This window comes from Xenia sp. Carnegie-2017, unplaced genomic scaffold, assembly GCF_021976095.1.
Source record: "Xenia sp. Carnegie-2017 unplaced genomic scaffold, XeniaSp_v1 HiC_scaffold_16, whole genome shotgun sequence".
Lineage (NCBI taxonomy): Eukaryota > Metazoa > Cnidaria > Anthozoa > Malacalcyonacea > Xeniidae > Xenia > Xenia sp. Carnegie-2017.
The window spans coordinates 6,620,205-6,641,749 of record NW_025813469.1 but is presented as its reverse complement, the minus strand read 5'-3'; the positions used below and the strand labels follow the sequence as shown (position 1 = coordinate 6,641,749).

Below are 21,545 nucleotides of genomic sequence, written 5' to 3'. Positions count from 1 at the left end.
TTACAAATGCATGTGAAACTCGTCAACACTTTGTTACGGCACTCGTATTATCCGTGACAACGTTAAAAATGTTTTTTATTTTTCTCTACAACTTTATACCTGCATATTACATGTCATATCCAAGCTTTCCTTTGATTTGACGGGAAATGGTTTTTATTCACTCTTACATCTTCTGCCTTTATAATTAGTCAATCTGTATTTCTAAACTAATATTTACAAATGACCCAAGAGAATCTTTTTATTTTATTGGCTCTCTTCTACAAATACAATACCATGTCCGACTATTTGATTGCACGAATTTTGTGATTTGATCACGTTTTTTTGACACGTGTGTTTACCATGGGAATGATGGATTGCTTAAATGTACCTAGTTGTTTAGACTAGTTGGATCCATAGTTATCCTGTAATGTATACTCTTGTGAAACACCAATGAGCATACGTAGTGTGTCTTCTATAACCTCTATTCTTGTTCTCCACTTCATCATCTATCCATATTTGTTCTTTTTAGTTCTCAGCTCAACACAACCCTTGTCTGAAGTTCCTAAACCTTGATCTACCCAAGAAAGATCTCTGGTGGTAACATGTTAGGTATGGCTAGTGGTTGGTCATCGTCATTGAGCCTTGTGACACCAGTTCAGTATACGTTAATTGTCCTGAAGACGTTGAGGAGGTTGCTAGTAAAGCGTCGCCTAAACCAGAAGTTAGTTTTCATGGTATGCTAACGGATTACGCAAACGTTGTTAGAAAGAAGTTCACATCAAATGGTTATGGTCTCGTTCCATCGTCTTCTGAGAAGGTTTCATGTTCATCCTGTATCTTTCACCAATGTTACAAATACTTAGTTTTTTTATGTTTTTTGAAATTGTCGTTTTTATGACTATTATTTTAGAGCATAGACATTGAAGAATCTTGTGGTAGTACAGGTATTTTCAACATTTTTTTGTTGAAAAATTCTCTAGTTTCAATTCTTCGAAATTTCTCATCTTAATTTTCATCTTTACTTTAGAATCCTTTCGATACGAGAAATCATCGGGATTTGAGGTACTTTATACGATATATTGAATTTAAGTTTTATAGCGTTAATAACTCTCATCTGTCCATCGTAACTTTGCTATGATTCTATGGATAAATTATGTTTTTATATATAACAGATTATTGATGATCCTACTTCACCTGAAGGTGTTCAGCAAGAACGACGTATGAAGTTACTGTCGTTAATTAACAATATACCCTTGATAAAGGGTTGGATGGTCAAAATTATAAATGTCATGGTTGTTCCAGACCAATTGGAATGAGTATGATCAATAAATTCTCGACTTGTTATTTGCTAATAATTCAAATATATTTATTTTCAAATTTCTTAGCTTAATAAATGATATCTTTGTAGAAACTATTATAACAAAGTACATAATCCCTTTTTCCGTGAAGCCCATGGATGCGTTCGTTCATGATGAAAGAGTCATATTGTATAAGGAGGCTCTCATTCATCACGAGAGAGTTAAGAAAAAGTTACGTTGTAAAAGGTAATAAGTAAAAAACGCATAAACATGCTAAGAGTTTTTTTAAGTTATAGTTCAAAAATGCAGAAGTTGTTTGAACCTTTGAAGTATCCTTGGACGTTCTAGTTTTTTTTATGAGAAGAATTCTTGTAAAGAAAAAGATAAATTTTGAAAACCAAAGAATCCCGTTTTCGGTCCATGCCTCCCGATACCCCGAGATAGTTGAGCACTAGAGCGTCGCATGTTAACTAAGGGAACCACATAATCCTTGTTTGTTTTCCATGAAACATATGGATGGTTTGCTCCTAATACATGAGAAACAGTAAATGGGAGAGTTAAATCAGAAAGATATAAACCGATAAAATTGGTATAAAATATGTTTAAGGTTGTCTTTATTTATAAGTGTCAGAAGAAGACAGGGTCATAAGAAGTTAATTGAAACATTGCTTGGTTTGTTTTATGAGAAGAAAACAAAAAGATAAAATTCGAAGCAAAAAACCCCATTTTCGGTCTATGCTTCCCGATACCTTCTTAAGCGCAAGGCACTAGAACGCCGCATGTTAACGTTTCGGTAGGAGATTTCGGCCCCTCCACGCTATCCTACTTGGGAGATGCCAATAGCCAGCTTCCGCCCATCAGACCCTGAGATCACCTGCGATAGGCTTTGCTCAGCGTACGCAGGGAGAGTGCGGTCGCCACCGAAGTGTGCGCCACCCTAAGCCACTGCATACTATATCGCACCGAGCTTCCACTGCTAGTTGATATCTGCTCTACGAAGTTTTAGCTTTATATATATATACCAAAATTTAAAGGCGTACGAAAGTTGTGGGATGATTGTTATCGTTACTGCGCATGCCCAGATGATTTCTTTGATATTTTGCGACTAAGTGAGTTACTTGACACAAATGTAGTGCAAGTACATATAGTTGGTCGTTTTCATGACTATGAACAATTACTCAAGTGGATTGCGAAAGCTCGAGCGCATGCGGAGACGATTTCTCTATTAAATTGTTACTAAGTGGAGGATGACCCCACTCCACAAACTTCGTTTGAGAAGTTGCCTTTAAAAACACGACGAATATGTAAACTGAAATAAAAATTACGTAATGTTGTACTGAGGAGTCACTAGGGGTTGAACAAAGTACTCAATTATATTAAGGGGTGTGAGTAAAGAGGGAAGTATGGGGGTAAAGGAAACTGAACCCGTCGAGGTTTAATATCGCCCCATTACCACATAAATTTTTTCACTTTGAAGATTTTCGTCTGAATGTATTATTGACGTGTTTATTGTATTCATTGGCGAAGTAAATTGACCAATGAAAAACGACTCAATAAATGTTTGACATATGATATTAAAGAAAGTTTGGCTGTTTTCAAAATTATATCAATTCCTTTCTTTTTTCCACAAAACTCTCAAAAATGACTTAAATGTTAGTGACGTGACGGTATGCGCAAAAAACTCTTTTGAGACAATCACTATTTTCCATATTAAATATAACTCTGAAATTAAACACTTGAAAACACAGATGAAGTCAGACCAGCTAGGATGAATAATTTTACTAACTCAATACATTACCTTTTCTGAAGCAAAGACTATATCAGACAGTGCGATAAGGGAAAGACCAAATCCAGCTGTTGGACCGTTTACCGCAGCGATCAAAGGTTTAGGACACGTGAGAAGAAGTCGTAGAAGTCGAAATGAACATCTATTTGTCGTAGAAGTCGAAATGAACATCTATTTTGCTTTTTAAAAAAGACAACACTTAAAAAGACAATGAACACAAAACAAACAAACAAAAACACAAACAACAAACAATCCAACAACAGCAAACGATAATACCTTACATTTTACAACTCGCACATCAACTGACTACCAAGAACAACGAGTACTGACAAGTGAGCATCACAATGCACAACATTACAAACAGCATTGACCATAGACAACGACTTACGTTAGAAAGTAGGTTAACAAACTCAAAAAAAAAATCATTGAACAGAATACAAATATCAGCACCTTATAAACGGCTTACAAGCGAACAATTAATAAGTATACCACACAAACTAAAACATCCACATATTTTCCTCTCTGTCATGACGTCTAGAGAACAAATACGGCGAACCTGACCAATGTTGTGGAAACGTCAGTAAACTCTGAACACCAACAGTGGTTCCAAACCATTTTAATTTCTATTTATTTGTACAGTAAATAAAAATAATTTAAAAGACTTATTCATACCAAGAATGAAGTTGTACTGTGAAAGTTGTGCATTGCGAACTTTCTTATTTAGTGTTGATCCGTGATCCAAGTCTGTAACAACACGATAACCACCTGCTTGGAACTTCTTTTGAATATAAACATGACCAAAATGTCAATAAAAAAAAAAGGACAAAAAAATTCCAATTCATAAAATAGCAACAATTTGTCCATAGCTGAGTTTGCATTAGCCTGTGCAAGTTCGATCTAAGCCTTACCAAATTAAATTTACCGGTTCGGCATAATCATCATATTTACTACTGACAGGAATTACTACAACTTGATGGGGAGAAAGCCATAAAATCCTAGAAAATAACAGAAAATGCAGTGCGTCAAAATTTTGAAATAAAGTAAAGTAGAGTAAAAATGATAAAAAATTTCCAAACAACTAAGAAACTTTGTATCATTTTAATTTAACATTTTAAGGACATTTCATTTGCTTTAAGCTCTGGCATGAGCCAAGAAAACACTCACCATTTTCCACCAAAGCTTTCAGCAAGAATAGCAATCATTTTTTCAACTGAACCTACAATAGCTCGATGAATAATAACAGGATGTAATTTTATATCTCCTTCACCACTGTCAATAGAGTAATAGAATATTGATAAATTACTAAATTGTTACAATTTGTAAAGATCTACAATTTCATGGAAACTTAAACTGTGCCGTAATCCTCTGACTATAATACACAGGCTTACATATGTTTGTGAGCCATTATCAATGATATTTACATGGGGGGATGGATGCACAGGGATACATGCATGGACTATTAACTATTATATTGCAATTATCTGATTGCAATATTAAATGTAACTATATACTTATATGCGGGTGGGTTTGTTTGCGGGCGAGTTTGAATGCAGGTGGGACTTTCAGTGTTCAGCAATGTAGCAGGCTGCATATAAGTATATAGTATATATAAGCATATAAATATATAACAATAGGTTTCTATAGAAACAAATAATCATGTCACTGTTGGTTAAATAAATTAAGTATCAAGACCGTAGTGAGGTTATTCAACGAAAAGCTTACTGGCAAAACTTACCTAGCGTGAGGTTGAATCTCTCAGGAAGTTGGAAATCCAGTTCAATTGTTGCACATTGATGAGACCATCTCATAGCATCAAAATTTTTTATATTAATCTATAAATTGTGATAGCAATGAAATTATAAATTCACAATGGTATACATCTGTAAACATAGAAAGCTTCATCCCCCATCCCCAGGATTTATCTGCCGTTTTTGACCAAAATTATTCAAAGCTTCCATCAGTTTCTAATGAAGCATAAAACAAACTCATTTAGTTAAACAATTAAAAATATTATAAATCATTAAACATTTTCGATATTTATGACAAGACAGCTAAAAAACATTGTAAAGACTGCATTTATGTTCGCTGTGAACAAATTTCCTCCCTTTTTTGGGAGGTAAACAAACCAATCTGTATGTCAAATCAACAAATGAAAACATTCTATATTTTATTTCATTCTTGAATAACTGTCTATATCTTTGATATCCATTAAGAGGAATTGCACACGATGAAACAAATGTAACTTGATTAAATAGTTCATTGGTTTCAACCATTGAGTTGTAATGTTTGAAATGTTCAAGGTTAGAAGCCATCTTGATTTCAGCAAGCGGAGACTGAAACGAGTTAATATTTTAGTTGCAATATTTACAAATACTAAATAAAATCAATTACAAGAAAACAAAAACAATGATGAACCAAAATTGTTAAAGAACATATTTTAAGTAAAACGACTCATGCAAGGTAACTCAAATGTTCAACTTATGATGGTGAAAATATAAAAAACATGGAGATAAAATAAAGCATGACAATCAATAGATCTTCACTTAGGTAATAATAGCTGCAGATCCAAATTTATAAACAGTGTGTGAAGCACTGACTAAAACATTTGGCAATCAAATGCACTTGAAAGCCCTGGCAGGTTAGCTAAAGTCCTCGGTGCTACAAGTCTTGTGACTTTTACTACAAAATCTCCCTCGGCTTTCAAGTACATTTAATCACTAAGTTACCTCACTACCGTGCATCGTTTTACTTATAAAAATATTGCACACGCTAGCTAAAATGTAGATCCCATTAACTACATACATGTATGGTCTTATATGAGCCAGTTTTAAATACTCAAAGAATATTTAGGCAATCAGAGAGTAGAATATTTTTACCTTACTCTGAACAAAACAGTTTTTCTTGTGAGTCTTTTATCGCAGGGATACGTCGGTATAAAATTCTTATCACCAAAATGTTTCAAATTCCAAATTGGTGAAGTGTTGACTGTGTAGTAAGCTGGTCGATACAACTCATACGCAACGCATCGATTTGCTGTTTAAAATCATGATAGAACTCATGCAGATAGATTGGTTTCACATAGCCAGAATAACAACCAATAACTGTTAGCTTCCAGAACAATTCAGTGAATTCACCACAAATGTCAGTCTGCTACGTGAAGATAGTTCTCTTGCATATGCCTCAAGTCTTTTTTTACGCTTCCGAATTGCATCCTTGAACGCCTTATTTTATACAGTTCAGCCAACATTTACCTATTCTTGCCATAAAATGATTAAGTGTGCTCCAAGTTGACTGAAAATAAAATTGTTCCGAAGTTTGTATTGCGTCCATTTTCTGGTAGGTATAACATCACTTACAACCACGCGAATAAAGGAGGTATCCGCTGTACACTGGTAAAGACAACTCAGAAATAGTACATAGTAAAACAGGAATCGTACGAATTCGATCATTAATAAAAGCTCTGGAATCACTAGTATAGAACCTAAAGAACACGAATAATTTAATCCAATAAAATTTAAAAGATCGATACCATGAACAAAAAACGCCTGTACGTGAGGTTACAAGGGATTAGAACTTTGATTTATAGAAGTATAACCATCGTGGTTATCCATACCATTTTCTGTATGTTGTATAATCTCTGAATTTTTACTAATTTTCTCATCTGGTTTACACCATTGTGTCGCACAAACACGAAATTTTAAGTCCTCGTAAAAATTTACTTGTTTTTAGCCATCATTTCATCATGGTTATACATACCATTTTCCGGTATGTTTTATAATCTCTGAAATTTTACTAATTTTCTCATCTGGTTTACACCATAGTGACACACAAACACGAAATTTTAAGTCCTCGTAAAAATTTACTTGTTTTTATCCATCATTTCATCATGGTTATACATACCATTTTCCGGTATGTTTTATAATATCTGAAATTTTACTAATTTTCTCATCTGGTTTACACCATAGTGACACACAAACACGAAATTTTAAGTCCTCGTAAAATTTACTTGTTTTTTATCCATCATTTCATCATGGTTATACATACCATTTTCCGGTATGTTTTATAATCTCTGAAATTTTACTAATTTTCTCATATGGTTTACACCATAGTGACACACAAACACGAAATTTTAAGTCCTCGTAAAATTTACTTGTTTTTATCCATCATTTCATCATGGTTATACATACCATTTTCCGGTATGTTTTATAATCTCTGAAATTTTACTAATTTTCTCATCTGGTTTACACCATAGTGACACACAAACACGAAATTTTAAGTCCTCGTAAAAATTTACTTGTTTTTTAGACATCATTTCATCATGGTTATACATACCATTTTCCAGTATGTTTTATAATCTCTGAAATTTTACTAATTTTCTCATCTGGTTTACACCATAGTGACACACAAACACGAAATTTTAAGTCCTCGTAAATATTTACTTGTTTTTTATCCATCATTTCATCATGGTTATACATACCATTTTCCGGTATGTTTTATAATATCTGAAATTTTACTAATTTTCTCATCTGGTTTACACCATAGTGACACACAAACACGAAATTTTAAGTCCTCGTAAAAATTTACTTGTTTTTTAGACATCATTTCATCATGGTTATACATACCATTTTCCGGTATGTTTTATAATATCTGAAATTTTACTAATTTTCTCATCTGGTTTACACCATTGTGACACACAAACACGAAATTTTAAGTCCTCGTAAAAATTTACTTGTTTTTTATCCATCATTTCATCATGGTTATACATACCATTTTCCGGTATGTTTTATAATATCTGAAATTTTACTAATTTTCTCATCTGGTTTACACCATAGTGACACACAAACACGAAATTTTAAGTCCTCGTAAAAATTTACTTGTTTTTTAGACATCATTTCATCATGGTTATACATACCATTTTCCGGTATGTTTTATAATATCTGAAATTTTACTAATTTTCTCATCTGGTTTACACCATAGTGACACACAAACACGAAATTTTAAGTCCTCGTAAAATTTACTTGTTTTTAGACATCATTTCATCATGGTTATACATACCATTTTCCGGTATGTTTTATAATATCTGAAATTTTACTAATTTTCTCATCTGGTTTACACCATAGTGACACACAAACACGAAATTTTAAGTCCTCGTAAAATTTACTTGTTTTTATCCATCATTTCATCATGGTTATACATACCATTTTCCGGTATGTTTTATAATATCTGAAATTTTACTAATTTTCTCATCTGGTTTACACCATAGTGACACACAAACACGAAATTTTAAGTCCTCGTAAAATTTACTTGTTTTTATCCATCATTTCATCATGGTTATACATACCATTTTCCGGTATGTTTTATAATATCTGAAATTTTACTAATTTTCTCATCTGGTTTACACCATAGTGACACACAAACACGAAATTTTAAGTCCTCGTAAAATTTACTTGTTTTTAGACATCATTTCATCATGGTTATACATACCATTTTCCGGTATGTTTTATAATATCTGAAATTTTACTAATTTTCTCATCTGGTTTACACCATAGTGACACACAAACACGAAATTTTAAGTCCTCGTAAAATTTACTTGTTTTTATCCATCATTTCATCATGGTTATACATACCATTTTCCGGTATGTTTTATAATATCTGAAATTTTACTAATTTTCTCATCTGGTTTACACCATTGTGACACACAAACACGAAATTTTAAGTCCTCGTAAAAATTTACTTGTTTTTTAGACATCATTTCATCATGGTTATACATACCATTTTCCGGTATGTTTTATAATCTCTGAAATTTTACTAATTTTCTCATCTGGTTTACACCATAGTGACACACAAACACGAAATTTTAAGTCCTCGTAAAATTTACTTGTTTTTTATCCATCATTTCATCATGGTTATACATACCATTTTCCGGTATGTTTTATAATATCTGAAATTTTACTAATTTTCTCATCTGGTTTACACCATTGTGACACACAAACACGAAATTTTAAGTCCTCGTAAAAATTTACTTGTTTTTTATCCATCATTTCATCATGGTTATACATACCATTTTCCGGTATGTTTTATAATATCTGAAATTTTACTAATTTTCTCATCTGGTTTACACCATAGTGACACACAAACACGAAATTTTAAGTCCTCGTAAAAATTTACTTGTTTTTTAGACATCATTTCATCATGGTTATACATACCATTTTCCGGTATGTTTTATAATATCTGAAATTTTACTAATTTTCTCATTTGGTTTACACCATAGTGACACACAAACACGAAATTTTAAGTCCTCGTAAAAATTTACTTGTTTTTAGCCATCATTTCATCATGGTTATACATACCATTTTCCGGTATGTTTTATAATATCTGAAATTTTACTAATTTTCTCATCTGGTTTACACCATAGTGACACACAAACACGAAATTTTAAGTCCTCGTAAAATTTACTTGTTTTTATCCATCATTTCATCATGGTTATACATACCATTTTCCGGTATGTTTTATAATCTCTGAAATTTTACTAATTTTCTCATCTGGTTTACACCATAGTGACACACAAACACGAAATTTTAAGTCCTCGTAAAATTTACTTGTTTTTAGACATCATTTCATCATGGTTATACATACCATTTTCCGGTATGTTTTATAATATCTGAAATTTTACTAATTTTCTCATCTGGTTTACACCATAGTGACACACAAACACGAAATTTTAAGTCCTCGTAAAATTTACTTGTTTTTAGACATCATTTCATCATGGTTATACATACCATTTTCCGGTATGTTTTATAATCTCTGAAATTTTACTAATTTTCTCATCTGGTTTACACCATAGTGACACACAAACACGAAATTTTAAGTCCTCGTAAAATTTACTTGTTTTTATCCATCATTTCATCATGGTTATACATACCATTTTCCGGTATGTTTTATAATATCTGAAATTTTACTAATTTTCTCATCTGGTTTACACCATAGTGACACACAAACACGAAATTTTAAGTCCTCGTAAAATTTACTTGTTTTTAGACATCATTTCATCATGGTTATACATACCATTTTCCGGTATGTTTTATATCTGAAATTTTACTAATTTTCTCATCTGGTTTACACCATTGTGACACACAAACACGAAATTTTAAGTCCTCGTAAAATTTACTTGTTTTTTATCCATCATTTCATCATGGTTATACATACCATTTTCCGGTATGTTTTATAATCTCTGAAATTTTACTAATTTTCTCATCTGGTTTACACCATAGTGACACACAAACACGAAATTTTAAGTCCTCGTAAAATTTACTTGTTTTTATCCATCATTTCATCATGGTTATACATACCATTTTCCGGTATGTTTTATAATATCTGAAATTTTACTAATTTTCTCATCTGGTTTACACCATAGTGACACACAAACACGAAATTTTAAGTCCTCGTAAAAATTTACTTGTTTTTTATCCATCATTTCATCATGGTTATACATACCATTTTCCGGTATGTTTTATAATATCTGAAATTTTACTAATTTTCTCACCTGGTTTACACAATGTGTCACGGAAGTTTGTCATTTCCTTTTATAAAAACACTAATATGACAGATCACACTTAAATTCTTTGACGCACAGGATAAATAAATAGCTGCATCTCGATCCGTTATAAATTACTTGGCACCGAAAACATTTGCTTTAATATTTCTGCAAGGTTTGTTAGAATTTGATTAGGTCGCTTATTTACTGAAAACTGCTTCAAATTATTGTTGAGATGTCTTCCAATATAAAAGTAAAGTAAATTCACGAGGGAAAAGTTTATTCTAAAAAGCAAGAGACCGGTAAGATTATGTGTACGTTGACAGTAAATGAATTCTCAACCAGAGTTCTATCTGAACGTCAAGTTTATTTTTGAAGAAAAAAGAGCTATCGATTTCTCAAAGTGAAGCGCACAATGTGTACAGAAAGAAAAAACGTATTGCAGACAGGGTAAAAGAATGATAAACTTTTTGTACCCTCCTTGATTAATGCAGAAAATATTGACTAAATTTGAAATGTAACAGCTATAAATCACATGCTCTATAAATATTTTTAGATTGATCTAATGTCATCGGAGAAGAGCCTCAATCCGATGGTTTTGCTATATCTTGATGGACATGGAACGGTTAAAGCTGCTGGTAATTCTTCTATCAAAAAGATTTTAGACTTGTGTAGAAGTTAAGAATTGAATTGGATTATTTTTGTGTTTAAAATACGATTGTCGGTATAGAAGTAATGTAATCAATTCATTTAAACAGGAACGCCCGGCCTTCGTCGAGAAATCTTGAATATTTCCCGAGATGCCATGTGCAAATATGTTGAAGACAATTCTTTGATTACAACTGACTCCCCAAGTACTAACTTTTATTTTGTTGTTTCTAAATTGTATAAAAAAACAAATAAAGGTGTCACAATGCTGCAATAAAGTCTGTATCATTTTATATTAGAAAGCTGTGAAGACGTTTATCAAGTGCAGGAGATACGCTCTGATCTTGTTGATCCTGATGCTTTGGAAGAAATAAAACAAGGGACTTGGTCGTGCAAAGAGCTACGGAAACTGGTTTTAAATATGGTTCTCCCAAGAACAGCTGACATCGGTAAAAACTATTTTTGTATATTTGTGAGTAACTAATTTCTGATATACAACGGCAGACCTCGTGAATTCAAGATTGGTTTTAGACAAGAAAGGAAAACGGAAGTGGAAAGTGGCTAGAGTGAGAGACTTTTGGCTTAAAGCAGAGAAACCGTTGTTTTGGCCTCCTCACATCCCATTTGTTTCGCCATCTGCCAGGATTAATCAACCTTCAGGTAAATCAAGTGAATCAATCTTCAATATTTTCATTGTTTTATTTACATATTGTACACCATTCTCAGAGGATGATTACGATGAAGAAGAATTTGATGATAAAACAGAACTCTCGAGAAAAATTTTAAATAAGAAAGAACTGATAGAGATCGCTCTATCGTATGGAGAATACGTTCATGAAGTGAGTATTATTGTTGTAGATTTAGTATATAAAGACAACTCACTGCTTCTCTTAACTTTTGTTTAATTAGTTTACTGGAAATGAAAAAAATGAAGAGACAACACAATCATTTGGTCAAGGAAGACAAGAGGTACACACTAACCATCTTTTAAGAAATAATATAAGAACATTTAAACACGAACTGCTATTTGCTTTTATTCCCAAGAAAACTAATCGAGATGCGAATGTTGGAAAAGATACGTATACAAGCGAAGAAGATAAAAGAAGTGATGAGAGCGAGAAAAGAGAAGATTTCGAAAACAAATTTGTTGATAACGAAGCTGCATTAAATAACATAAAAGAGGATGAAAGGGTAAATGAACGTCCAGGAAATTACAAAAAACAGCGTACCAAAAATGAACGTTTTTTTCTATACCCATCAGGAAGAGGATACACAATTAGTGAATTTACAACAGATGAGAGACATGTACGAAAAAGTAAGAAAACTTTTAGAAACTCACATTTATTTTTTTAAATTTCAAAACGATACCACAATCCATTTTAGAGAGAAATAGCTTGTATTGTTCGCGCAATGTTAAAAGACCCCCTAAAATATGTTGAAACAGCCTACGAATTGTTGGACTTAGCTGATACACATCAACATCCTATTACGAAAAATTTAAAGTATGAAATGCTAATGTTTATTGACTGATTGAACGGTTCTAATCTAAATGACAATTTGTTGATTCCTTAATAATATTTGAGTAGGTCACACGAAAAGACCTCATGGGCGTTCCACATGATTACGACACAAGTTGTCCTGGAGACATTTTCAACGCTTTAAGCATTGATCCCAATAGACTTCAACTCGATTCATTTCTATACGGAGTTGCACATCAATGTCATTTGGCATCCGAAGTAATATTTTGCTCTGTAAATCTCTAAGTTTTTTTATTTATAAAAGAAACACATCTTTTTCTAGCGCTCACGACAAACAAGTAAAGCAATTTCAAATGAAGAAATTATAAAAGAAATACAAGATTTCAACACTGAAGGTGAACATTCTCAAAATTCAAATCACGAAGAAAATTCTTTAATATTAAACAAATTTAGAAAACCTACATGACAAGCAAATTATTCCCTTTTTTAGAGGTTACCCTTACTAACACGCATGTTCAATGCATTGCTGGAGCACTTCGTGCGTCATTGGAAATATGGAGTCCCCAGTTTGAACTATTCCATATCTATTTTCCGTGTTTATGCCAAGTTACGGACAACGGAGGAATAGGCTACTTTAGTTTGACAGTTGGCAAAACTTTTCAAAATAGTTATGTATTTATGGAGCAAACATCTGAAAAGAGACCGACTAGAAGAAAAAGCCAGCAACTACAATCAGGTCAATAAAAATTGAATGTCTCATGTAAATGTTTCTATTGAATATGTGAAGAAAATTCCTGACGATAATAGAAAACTATATCTTTGACAGGAAAGAATGCAGTGAAGAGAGTGAAAGGTGACATTCATATATTGAAAATATTTGACAAAAAGGAAAACGACAAAGGTAGCATCAATGCCTTTTTAGAGTGAACTGTTTTGATGGCATTGTAATATACAAGAGTGATGTCGAAACATTAAATGGAAGCAAGTGGTTGTGTGATACCATAATTGACTTTTTTTTAAGGTAATGTGAAATGATTCAAATCTAACATATAGAAGGAAGCAATAAAAACTTTACAAGCTAACTTAAATTACATGAATGCAATAGGTATTACTGCAAAACGGCAGAAAGAAAAGACGATGGGGAACAATATTATGCCTTTTCTAGTTTTTTCCAACAGAAACTACTCATGAAAGGACACGTGTAAGTGTCCGGTTAAGATTTCACCCTAGATTCTAGAGATAATTACATGTTATAATATTTGCAATTTTTCAGATCAAAGCGACCATTAGATCTTTCGGGATGCAACTTACATGGAGTGAGGAGATACACACCTAAGAACATGTATCAATATAAAATGATTTTTATACCAGTCTGCGACATGTAAGAATTTTACAAAGAAAATCAGTTTCTATAGTTCAATTCTATGAGATACTTGAGACATGATATATTTTAAAGGACACATTGGTGGCTAGTGGTCTTTGAAGTTTTCACAAGTCGTTTATACGTGTTGTGCAGCATGGGTTGGAAGAATAAAACTGTTGCTTCAAACATAAGAAGGTTGTTATTTCTATACATACTGAACTAACAGGTTGCCTCTTTTGATATGTACCGACATGTTTTCTAACTTCATAAACAGCTTTTTAACGTTAAGGTATCTCCAACACATAAAGAAGAGCAACAATGGCCAGACCACATGGGAAGCATTTCAGAGCCTATTTATGCGGATGTAAGTCGAGTAATTGTTTGACAAGCATAAACACATTGATCTATAAAGTCAATGTATGGATATGTCACAAACGTTGTTATTTAATCACCATTCAGGTTGCAAGGCAAAAAAATGGTCACGATTGCGGCGTATATTTGTTAGAGTTTGCAAGAGTAATAATAAAGGAGGTATTTTGTTATGTAGACATTTGCTGTCGCAAAATACGCAAATAATTTAAAAGCAACATATTCCAGTATGTGACATATAACAGATAATTTTATCATATTTTAGGGATGCATCAACTCATCGATAGAAAATATAAACAGTGAGGGAAGACGTACGCAGCTAAAAGAGCTTCTTCAGTCCCTGTAACAGTCGACCTGTTTACACACAATGAAAAACAGGCGTTATATAAATGGTCAATGCTCGGCACATTTGTTCAATTACTTCTTCATATAAACTCTGATTGTGTCATGAGGTGCAACATTACTACTACATAGAATAATCGTGGAGTAAATATATATACTTAATAACTAATGAGTACCAGCATTATCCATTGACGTTGAAAAGCTATAATATCGTGCGAGTTATGATTTCAACATTTTAAAAATTGATTTCATTCATTTTCATATCCAAAATTTTTCATTATGCTATAAATGCGAAAAATATGAAGCTGTTTGAGGACAAAATGTTACAGCTATACGTTACGCAGACATGTCATAAATATGACGTATTTTCTTTAAAATGATGAATTTAGAAAAATATTTCAACTGTTACTTAGACTTTTTTTGTTTGTTCCAAAGTGTTAGCATTTCGTTTCAACATGGTTCCCAATTAAATAATACTGGTTTCCAAATACTACTTATCTGATAATATTGCTGATTGCAAGAAACGTTTCCCTCTCTGGAACATCCCGTCCAGGATTGCATTTTATTATGCGCAACATGTTTCTGTACCAAATATACAATTTCGAAAATAGCAAAAAGTTGTCATATTCCATGTATGAAACCATTGACGCAAGTGGCTTCATTACAGAGTTACACTGCTCTGCAGCTTGGCTGTTGTGCGTTTTTAAAATGGGATATCTATTAATATCGTATCCCTCAGAGCAACCTATAAGAGTCAAAGATATGAGTCGTTTCAATTTCGACACACTTAGCATAATAAAATACGAGTTTTATACCAGAATGGTTTCTCCAATGAAACTTGTCGACGATGAATTTGGATTTTTTAAAAAAAGCAGGATCGCGGTTAAGGCAGTACTCGTGTAGTTTGCACGCGTTGTCATAGATCACTAGTTCAGGAGCTAAACATTATAAGTTTATTTGTTTACAATTGGGAGTAACGAAACGCTAACAATTTCACAATTCTCGTAAAAGAATGAGAAATACCTCAAAAACTTCAAATTACCTTCAGAAAATCGAGTTCTTAAAATGGTAAAAGGAACATTGGGTGATTCATGATCGGGCATCACTTGAAAGCCGTAACAAATACCTAAAAAACAATAAAAAATCTCATAATTTTTCAATGAGGAGAGTTTACGGGATGAATTTTCCTGTCATTCTATGATCAAGAACATTAATGCTTCTTTGCCATACCGTGCGGACATAAAATAAGGAATATCCCAGGAATTAAAGACCCATGCTTCTTCTTTGAACGAACGCCTTTGGCACAATCATCTAAATGACCAGCTCTTTTTGTGTCAAGAACATAGTGCCCACGTTCAACAAGAGAAGGCAAAGATGGAAAAAAACCTAACTGACCATCACACTGAACTTGGGGAAGGTTGTGGGGCAAACGCTCACACCCGTTTTGGTCAGTAAAAGGACTGGACGCTTTGGCGACCATTTCCCCACACAAAACACGTATGGGGTTTGGCAGCTCTGCAAAATGATTGCAAAGACAAAACAAGAGGGGGACCTGTTCGTGCAAAAGTTGTAAATCAGACAATGGATTGTCCTTTGGATTTGCTCCGTTGGCAATTCTGATCAACAAATCCTTCACCTCTCTCACAGGAGGTACAATTGCACAAACAGGTTTATCTGACGCAAGTGCTTTGAGAAGTCTTATGCAAGGTTCTGGAAACGTGACACCAAAATGTTCCTCTCTAAGGGATACGATTAGCATTTTAGGCCAGGAGATGAAATCTAAATAAACGAGCAATAGTAAAATAGCCTGTAAAAATAGCTACAACATGTTCTTAGCATATTGTACATCAATAAACAACTAACAACATTCATACTTCCGAGGTTAATTCCACGAGTTCGTCTTCTGTAATTTGGTTCTTTATAAATTTCTTCAACAACTCTCTGCCTCTTCCGATTGAGGAAGTTCCGCGTTCGAACCTAGTGTTGGAAAAAATCCGCCCCAAAATAAAACACATGTCCAGCTAGCCAATGAAAAAATACACACCCAGAAAAAACACTTATCTTCCATCCATCGTAGGGCCTTCTGGGGAAGCTACCTTACGAGGCAAGAAGGTTTTTTGGATACCAAGTGCCGTACCGTCCATAACAACTTTTTTCGGATGTTTTCCACAGATGTTACAATGAAAAGCGTCAACAAAGTCAATGTCAAGTAATCTAAATAGCGTAAAAAATCAGTGTTGTATCCAGCAAGGATTTTTTAGATCTATGGTTAAAAACCAATTAACATAGTTATTCTTAAAAGCGGATACAATACTGCCTGTTTTTGTCAACAAAATAAATAAGAATGCCATTTGATCTATTCAGTGTTGCCACTTCATAAGGAAAGTAAAATGATAGTAAATAAATGTTCAGACTTTCTTGGACATTAAAAGTAGGATAGTGTTTTCATTTTTTGTACCTCTCTATGTACCCTTTGTTGACCATTACCTACAGGTGGGAGCACCTCTGTGCACCTACACTCCCCACCCTTATCATAAATTCACCACCAATGAAATGATCAAATGCTAAACATACGTAAGTGCTACAGATATATATATATTGGTAGCATACGTACTTTTATCATTTATATTTAGCATTACAACAAAAGTTAATTTAAACAAACGAATATCCGATCAAATAAACTTTTAAATACATGTAACTCACCTAAAAAATTGGTGCAGGTTGAAATAAAAAAAAAAGTTACCTAATCATTGCAGTAACTGCCAGACGAAACTTGGTGTAAGTTATAATGCCAGAAAAATTCAAATTTCCTGACATAACTTGTCTTTGGACGTACGTCACGTAATATTTATACATGGGCAGGCTAAACCATTTAAAAGATGAAAAGATATTTTCATGAATTCATAATTAATCATGTAGATAAAAATGTTTACTTCATACTTGATAACTGACTATCACACGTACCTTGAAACCAAAAAATGCCTTATATAATCTTTGAGGACTGCATGCGAAATGGAAAATGATCCAAACCACAAGACGTTGTTCTCGATACCATCGTACCGCTTCTTGTTTGTGCATGTAGAACACGGTCGATAATACACTAAAAATTCACAGAAGATTGTAGTCGTGACACTAATACAAAGAAAGTAATAAATAATTCAGTTTACAAACCATTCACACAGTGGAAATCATAAAGATACGCCACATGACAGCCTTCCACATCCAGCCAGTCATCTGATACATCACGCTTATCCCAAGCAGCACCACAAGAGCAAGTACCACAAGCACTAGGTACGAATATCTTTGACCAGTTCATAGCCAGAAGCTTAGCAAAATGATTGGCATCATTCTCATCACAACCTGTGTGAAAAATGAGTATTGAAAATTAAATGACGATTCCATGTTTTTGGCCACCCATTACACAAACACAATATATTATTTCCATTTACTACACTACTTTACCTATTTCAAATAATTTAACTTTTTTCACTACGAGTTGCCAACTCGTAGTAATTTCTCATTTCAGGTGAGGTTTCAAAAGCTAACTTAAAATATGCTAGCTGCGAGTCGTCATCATCTTGTACGATTTCCAGCGCCTTCCCAAGAGTTGTAACATGAATGCAGAGGTAAGATGAACAATTAGAACATCTTAGCTCTGCTTGAGGTAGTGCTACTTTAGAATAAGTAAATGTGCACACGCCCCATTCGCGATTGACTGGTTTTACAGCAATCCAGTTGGGACCACCACTAACGGCTTTAAACAAGTCCTGTAACATGAAAGGAGCTATCGTAGAACATATTATAATTTAATCAATGACTGCAAGTAAAAACCTCTTTAGGAAACATTCCACAGTATGAATGATCTATTGGGTCAGATGTTCCTGATTTTTCCACAACTTAAAAAATTAAAAAAACAAACATACCATCAATTTTATGCAAAATTACTTTTTTCACAGGTTGGCATGATATTAGCATACTGTTCTCATATAGCAAAATAACCACCATTCTGCATTATTACATGTTTCTGGATGTAGATCGTCCAGGTTAGTAGAGTCCTGAAAATGACTGTTATTGTTGGTGTTGACTGACGTTTCTACAACCTTAGCGGTAGTCATCTTCAAAAATTTTTGATCGGAACATCAACACAAACAGTCCTTCTCAGGACTTAACTACCTGGACGACCTATATCCACAAACATGTCACGACACTCCCGAGTTCAAACCATTTACTTTATTCTGCATTATGAGAACAATAACATACTCTTGAAAAAACTTGATTCTTGTGAGGTTATTCCCAAATTTTCATCATAAGTCTCCAAAAATCTTTCCATTGCCAATATATGTAAGCATTTTGGATAGCTTACAACTATTAAAAGAGTATTCCAGAAGTTAGTGCTTAAATTTACAATTAGTCATTTTTAATAATCTTGTGTATACCTTTATCTGTACTTAAATTAGTATTTGAGCTAAGGGCCTGCACAAATTCCAGTCGCAATCGATCACATGAACAGCCAAACAACCAGACAAATCCATTTACATGATAATGAGGGTACCGATGAACAAACACATATGAAGTGTGCTTAATTAAATGTAAAATATATATGAATATAACATTATAAAATACATTCACTACTAAGGAGCTCACCATAATTTTTCTTTTCTCCACATTATAGTCAAGAATAGCAAATGATTGATGTTCCCCCAAATTTGTTACTGCAGAAAATTGAAGCAATAACCCAGTATAATGCAAAACAGCTGCAATATTTTTCTAGAAAAAAACAATACATTTTGTTGGGAACTTAAATTCTTTGACTCAAGTTTAAATTGTTTCAAGAGGGAAAATAACTCCAGTCAACAAGCGGTTACAGTTTTTCTTCTAGGCAGAGAACGGAAATTACATTCATGATAAGTTTCATATGAAAACATTGTATGCCAGGGTTAGAGTGGTCAGTGTTAACACGCATAAGTGCTTCCTAGGTTGTGGTAGGGTTCTTTTCTGTGAGACCAATGCATGTTATGAGTGTGTTGTTTCTCCTAAAGTTTTACATTATCTTGGTGATTATTTGAACAAGTTTCCATTAAGGAGAAATATTTATCTTGTTGACATAGTGATTATTGAGTCATGAATAAGTTGTTATGATTGTCAATAATGTTTGATTATGAATGCTAACTGAAGTATTTAAAGATTTATTTGATATATAATATTTTATGATATGCTTATTAATTTGAGAAATGAAAACATGATTAAGGTGTTTCACTATAAACATTACTCACAATAAGCTTAGTCAACTTATAGTCACTTTTATATATTTATACATAAACATTGTGTCCTCCTCATGATTACCATATACATAGATGGTAACCCTGCACTTTGGCAGAAAGTATATTATTGCATATTATAGGTGAGAATCACATTAAATACATTATAGTAGATTGCATCAAGCATAAATCCTGAGTTAAGTTTTAAACTATTAAGATTTCATCTTATCTGTGCTACTTTATTTCATATTGCTCTGAGCACTATATTTGTATCTGCAAGTTGCACTTACTTCATCAGGTTGAGATTTGTCGACATCAACGGTAATAGTTTCATCAATATTCTGGGAAATCTAAAGAGTTTACAATATTACTTTGGCTTTCTGACAAGCATAAAGAATTTACTGTATTACTTTACAGAAACCTGAATAATTCAACTAAAAACTAACCAGATGCAACGGTTGTTCAAGAGTGATGTTTGACTCAACACATTCTTCTAACAATGGATGATCATCATGCATTTCCTAAGAGAAAGTTTGCAATGCTCCATATATGATAAGTAACATATTTAATTTTTCATTTCACCTAAGGTTCACAACTTTAATGCAACACATCCCACACAGATATTTCAGACTTCATAATTTTGAGATACTTAGAGACTAACCACATTACATTCCACTTCGTAGTCTTCGTTTGATTTAGATTGACTGCTATGAGGGGCCATCTATTTTGTGATGAAACAATGTATTATAAGTTGTCAACTAAAACATATTTCACACAGATGTTTACTACCACTAAACAATTAACTTGCAATAGGAAGAAAATGTATCTGTTCGGCGCTGCTGGTGGGCTTACAACAATCAAGCTTAAATGCAACATATTTCCTTCTTACCTTTCTGTACAAGCTTTCGTTGGACATGCCAAAATTTTATAAGCAACATAATTGTACTAATATGTACAGAGACCTTGTAAGAGAGCAAAGTAGGAACTCCAAAATAGTTCACAAATTCCAAAGTCAACTATCAACTCTTGCACATTAGTGAATATGTTAAAATATTTAAACCAAAGAGGGCTATCTATATGTACTTGAAACAATGTATACCACCACAATTATCATCCGTAGATAACTCCCCTAGAAATGCAAGTGAATGAATGGCTTTAATAATTTCACAATCATAAGCATTATGTAATACGAAAAGAATATAGATAATTATATTGTCTAAAATATATCCAAAATCTGGAGGTGGCACAAAAAATAAATGATAGAAAATCATCGACAAAGTCGGATGACACGAATGCGCGTAATATAATCTTATATAATTAACTTCCTATATCCATGTAATCTTTCAAACAAAGGCCTATAAATAAAAACTACACGGTAGAATTTTTTAAACTTGGCCAGAATATAGATAATTATATTGTCTAAAATATATCCAAAATCTGGAGGTGGCAAAAAATAAATGATAGAAAATCATCGATAAAGTCGGATGACA

General features: G+C 33.1%; 3 protein-coding genes and 2 long non-coding RNA genes across 5 annotated transcripts; 2 read left to right on the top strand and 3 right to left on the bottom strand.

Moving 5' to 3' along the window:
• Nucleotides 1-3,977: 3,977 nt before the first annotated feature.
• LOC124436257 lies at nt 3,978-5,969 on the bottom strand. Its single transcript, XR_006945261.1, has 3 exons — nt 5,940-5,969; nt 4,799-5,027; nt 3,978-4,058 (listed from the first exon to the last, which is right to left on the bottom strand). It is a non-coding gene; the product is annotated as an uncharacterized LOC124436257 (long non-coding RNA).
• Nucleotides 5,970-10,880: 4,911 nt separating this feature from the next.
• Nucleotides 10,881-12,810, top strand: LOC124436229. Its single transcript, XM_046986172.1, has 11 exons — nt 10,881-10,899; nt 10,976-11,047; nt 11,154-11,235; nt 11,356-11,451; nt 11,545-11,694; nt 11,777-11,905; nt 11,972-12,084; nt 12,155-12,214; nt 12,290-12,436; nt 12,507-12,560; nt 12,629-12,810. The coding sequence occupies exons 3-11, from the start codon at nt 11,163-11,165 to the stop codon at nt 12,773-12,775; spliced, it is 969 nt and encodes a 322-aa protein (XP_046842128.1). The 5' UTR covers nt 10,881-10,899; nt 10,976-11,047; nt 11,154-11,162; the 3' UTR covers nt 12,776-12,810.
• A 1,582-nt stretch (nt 12,811-14,392) lies between these two features.
• On the top strand, nt 14,393-15,039 carry LOC124436256. The gene is made up of 3 exons (XR_006945260.1): nt 14,393-14,450; nt 14,546-14,617; nt 14,721-15,039. It is a non-coding gene; the product is annotated as an uncharacterized LOC124436256 (long non-coding RNA).
• A 154-nt stretch (nt 15,040-15,193) lies between these two features.
• Nucleotides 15,194-16,556, bottom strand: LOC124436230. The gene is made up of 4 exons (XM_046986173.1): nt 16,028-16,556; nt 15,840-15,923; nt 15,613-15,735; nt 15,194-15,542 (listed from the first exon to the last, which is right to left on the bottom strand). The coding sequence occupies exons 1-4, from the start codon at nt 16,554-16,556 to the stop codon at nt 15,292-15,294; spliced, it is 987 nt and encodes a 328-aa protein (XP_046842129.1). The 3' UTR covers nt 15,194-15,291.
• A 298-nt stretch (nt 16,557-16,854) lies between these two features.
• On the bottom strand, nt 16,855-21,002 carry LOC124435927. Its single transcript, XM_046985858.1, has 12 exons — nt 20,945-21,002; nt 20,717-20,776; nt 20,502-20,576; nt 20,346-20,405; nt 19,442-19,564; nt 19,234-19,375; nt 19,058-19,162; nt 18,629-18,693; nt 18,279-18,564; nt 17,969-18,157; nt 17,762-17,897; nt 16,855-17,011 (listed from the first exon to the last, which is right to left on the bottom strand). Exons 1-12 carry the CDS (start codon nt 20,969-20,971, stop codon nt 16,855-16,857), a joined length of 1,425 nt encoding a protein of 474 aa, XP_046841814.1. The 5' UTR covers nt 20,972-21,002.
• Nucleotides 21,003-21,545: the final 543 nt, after the last annotated feature.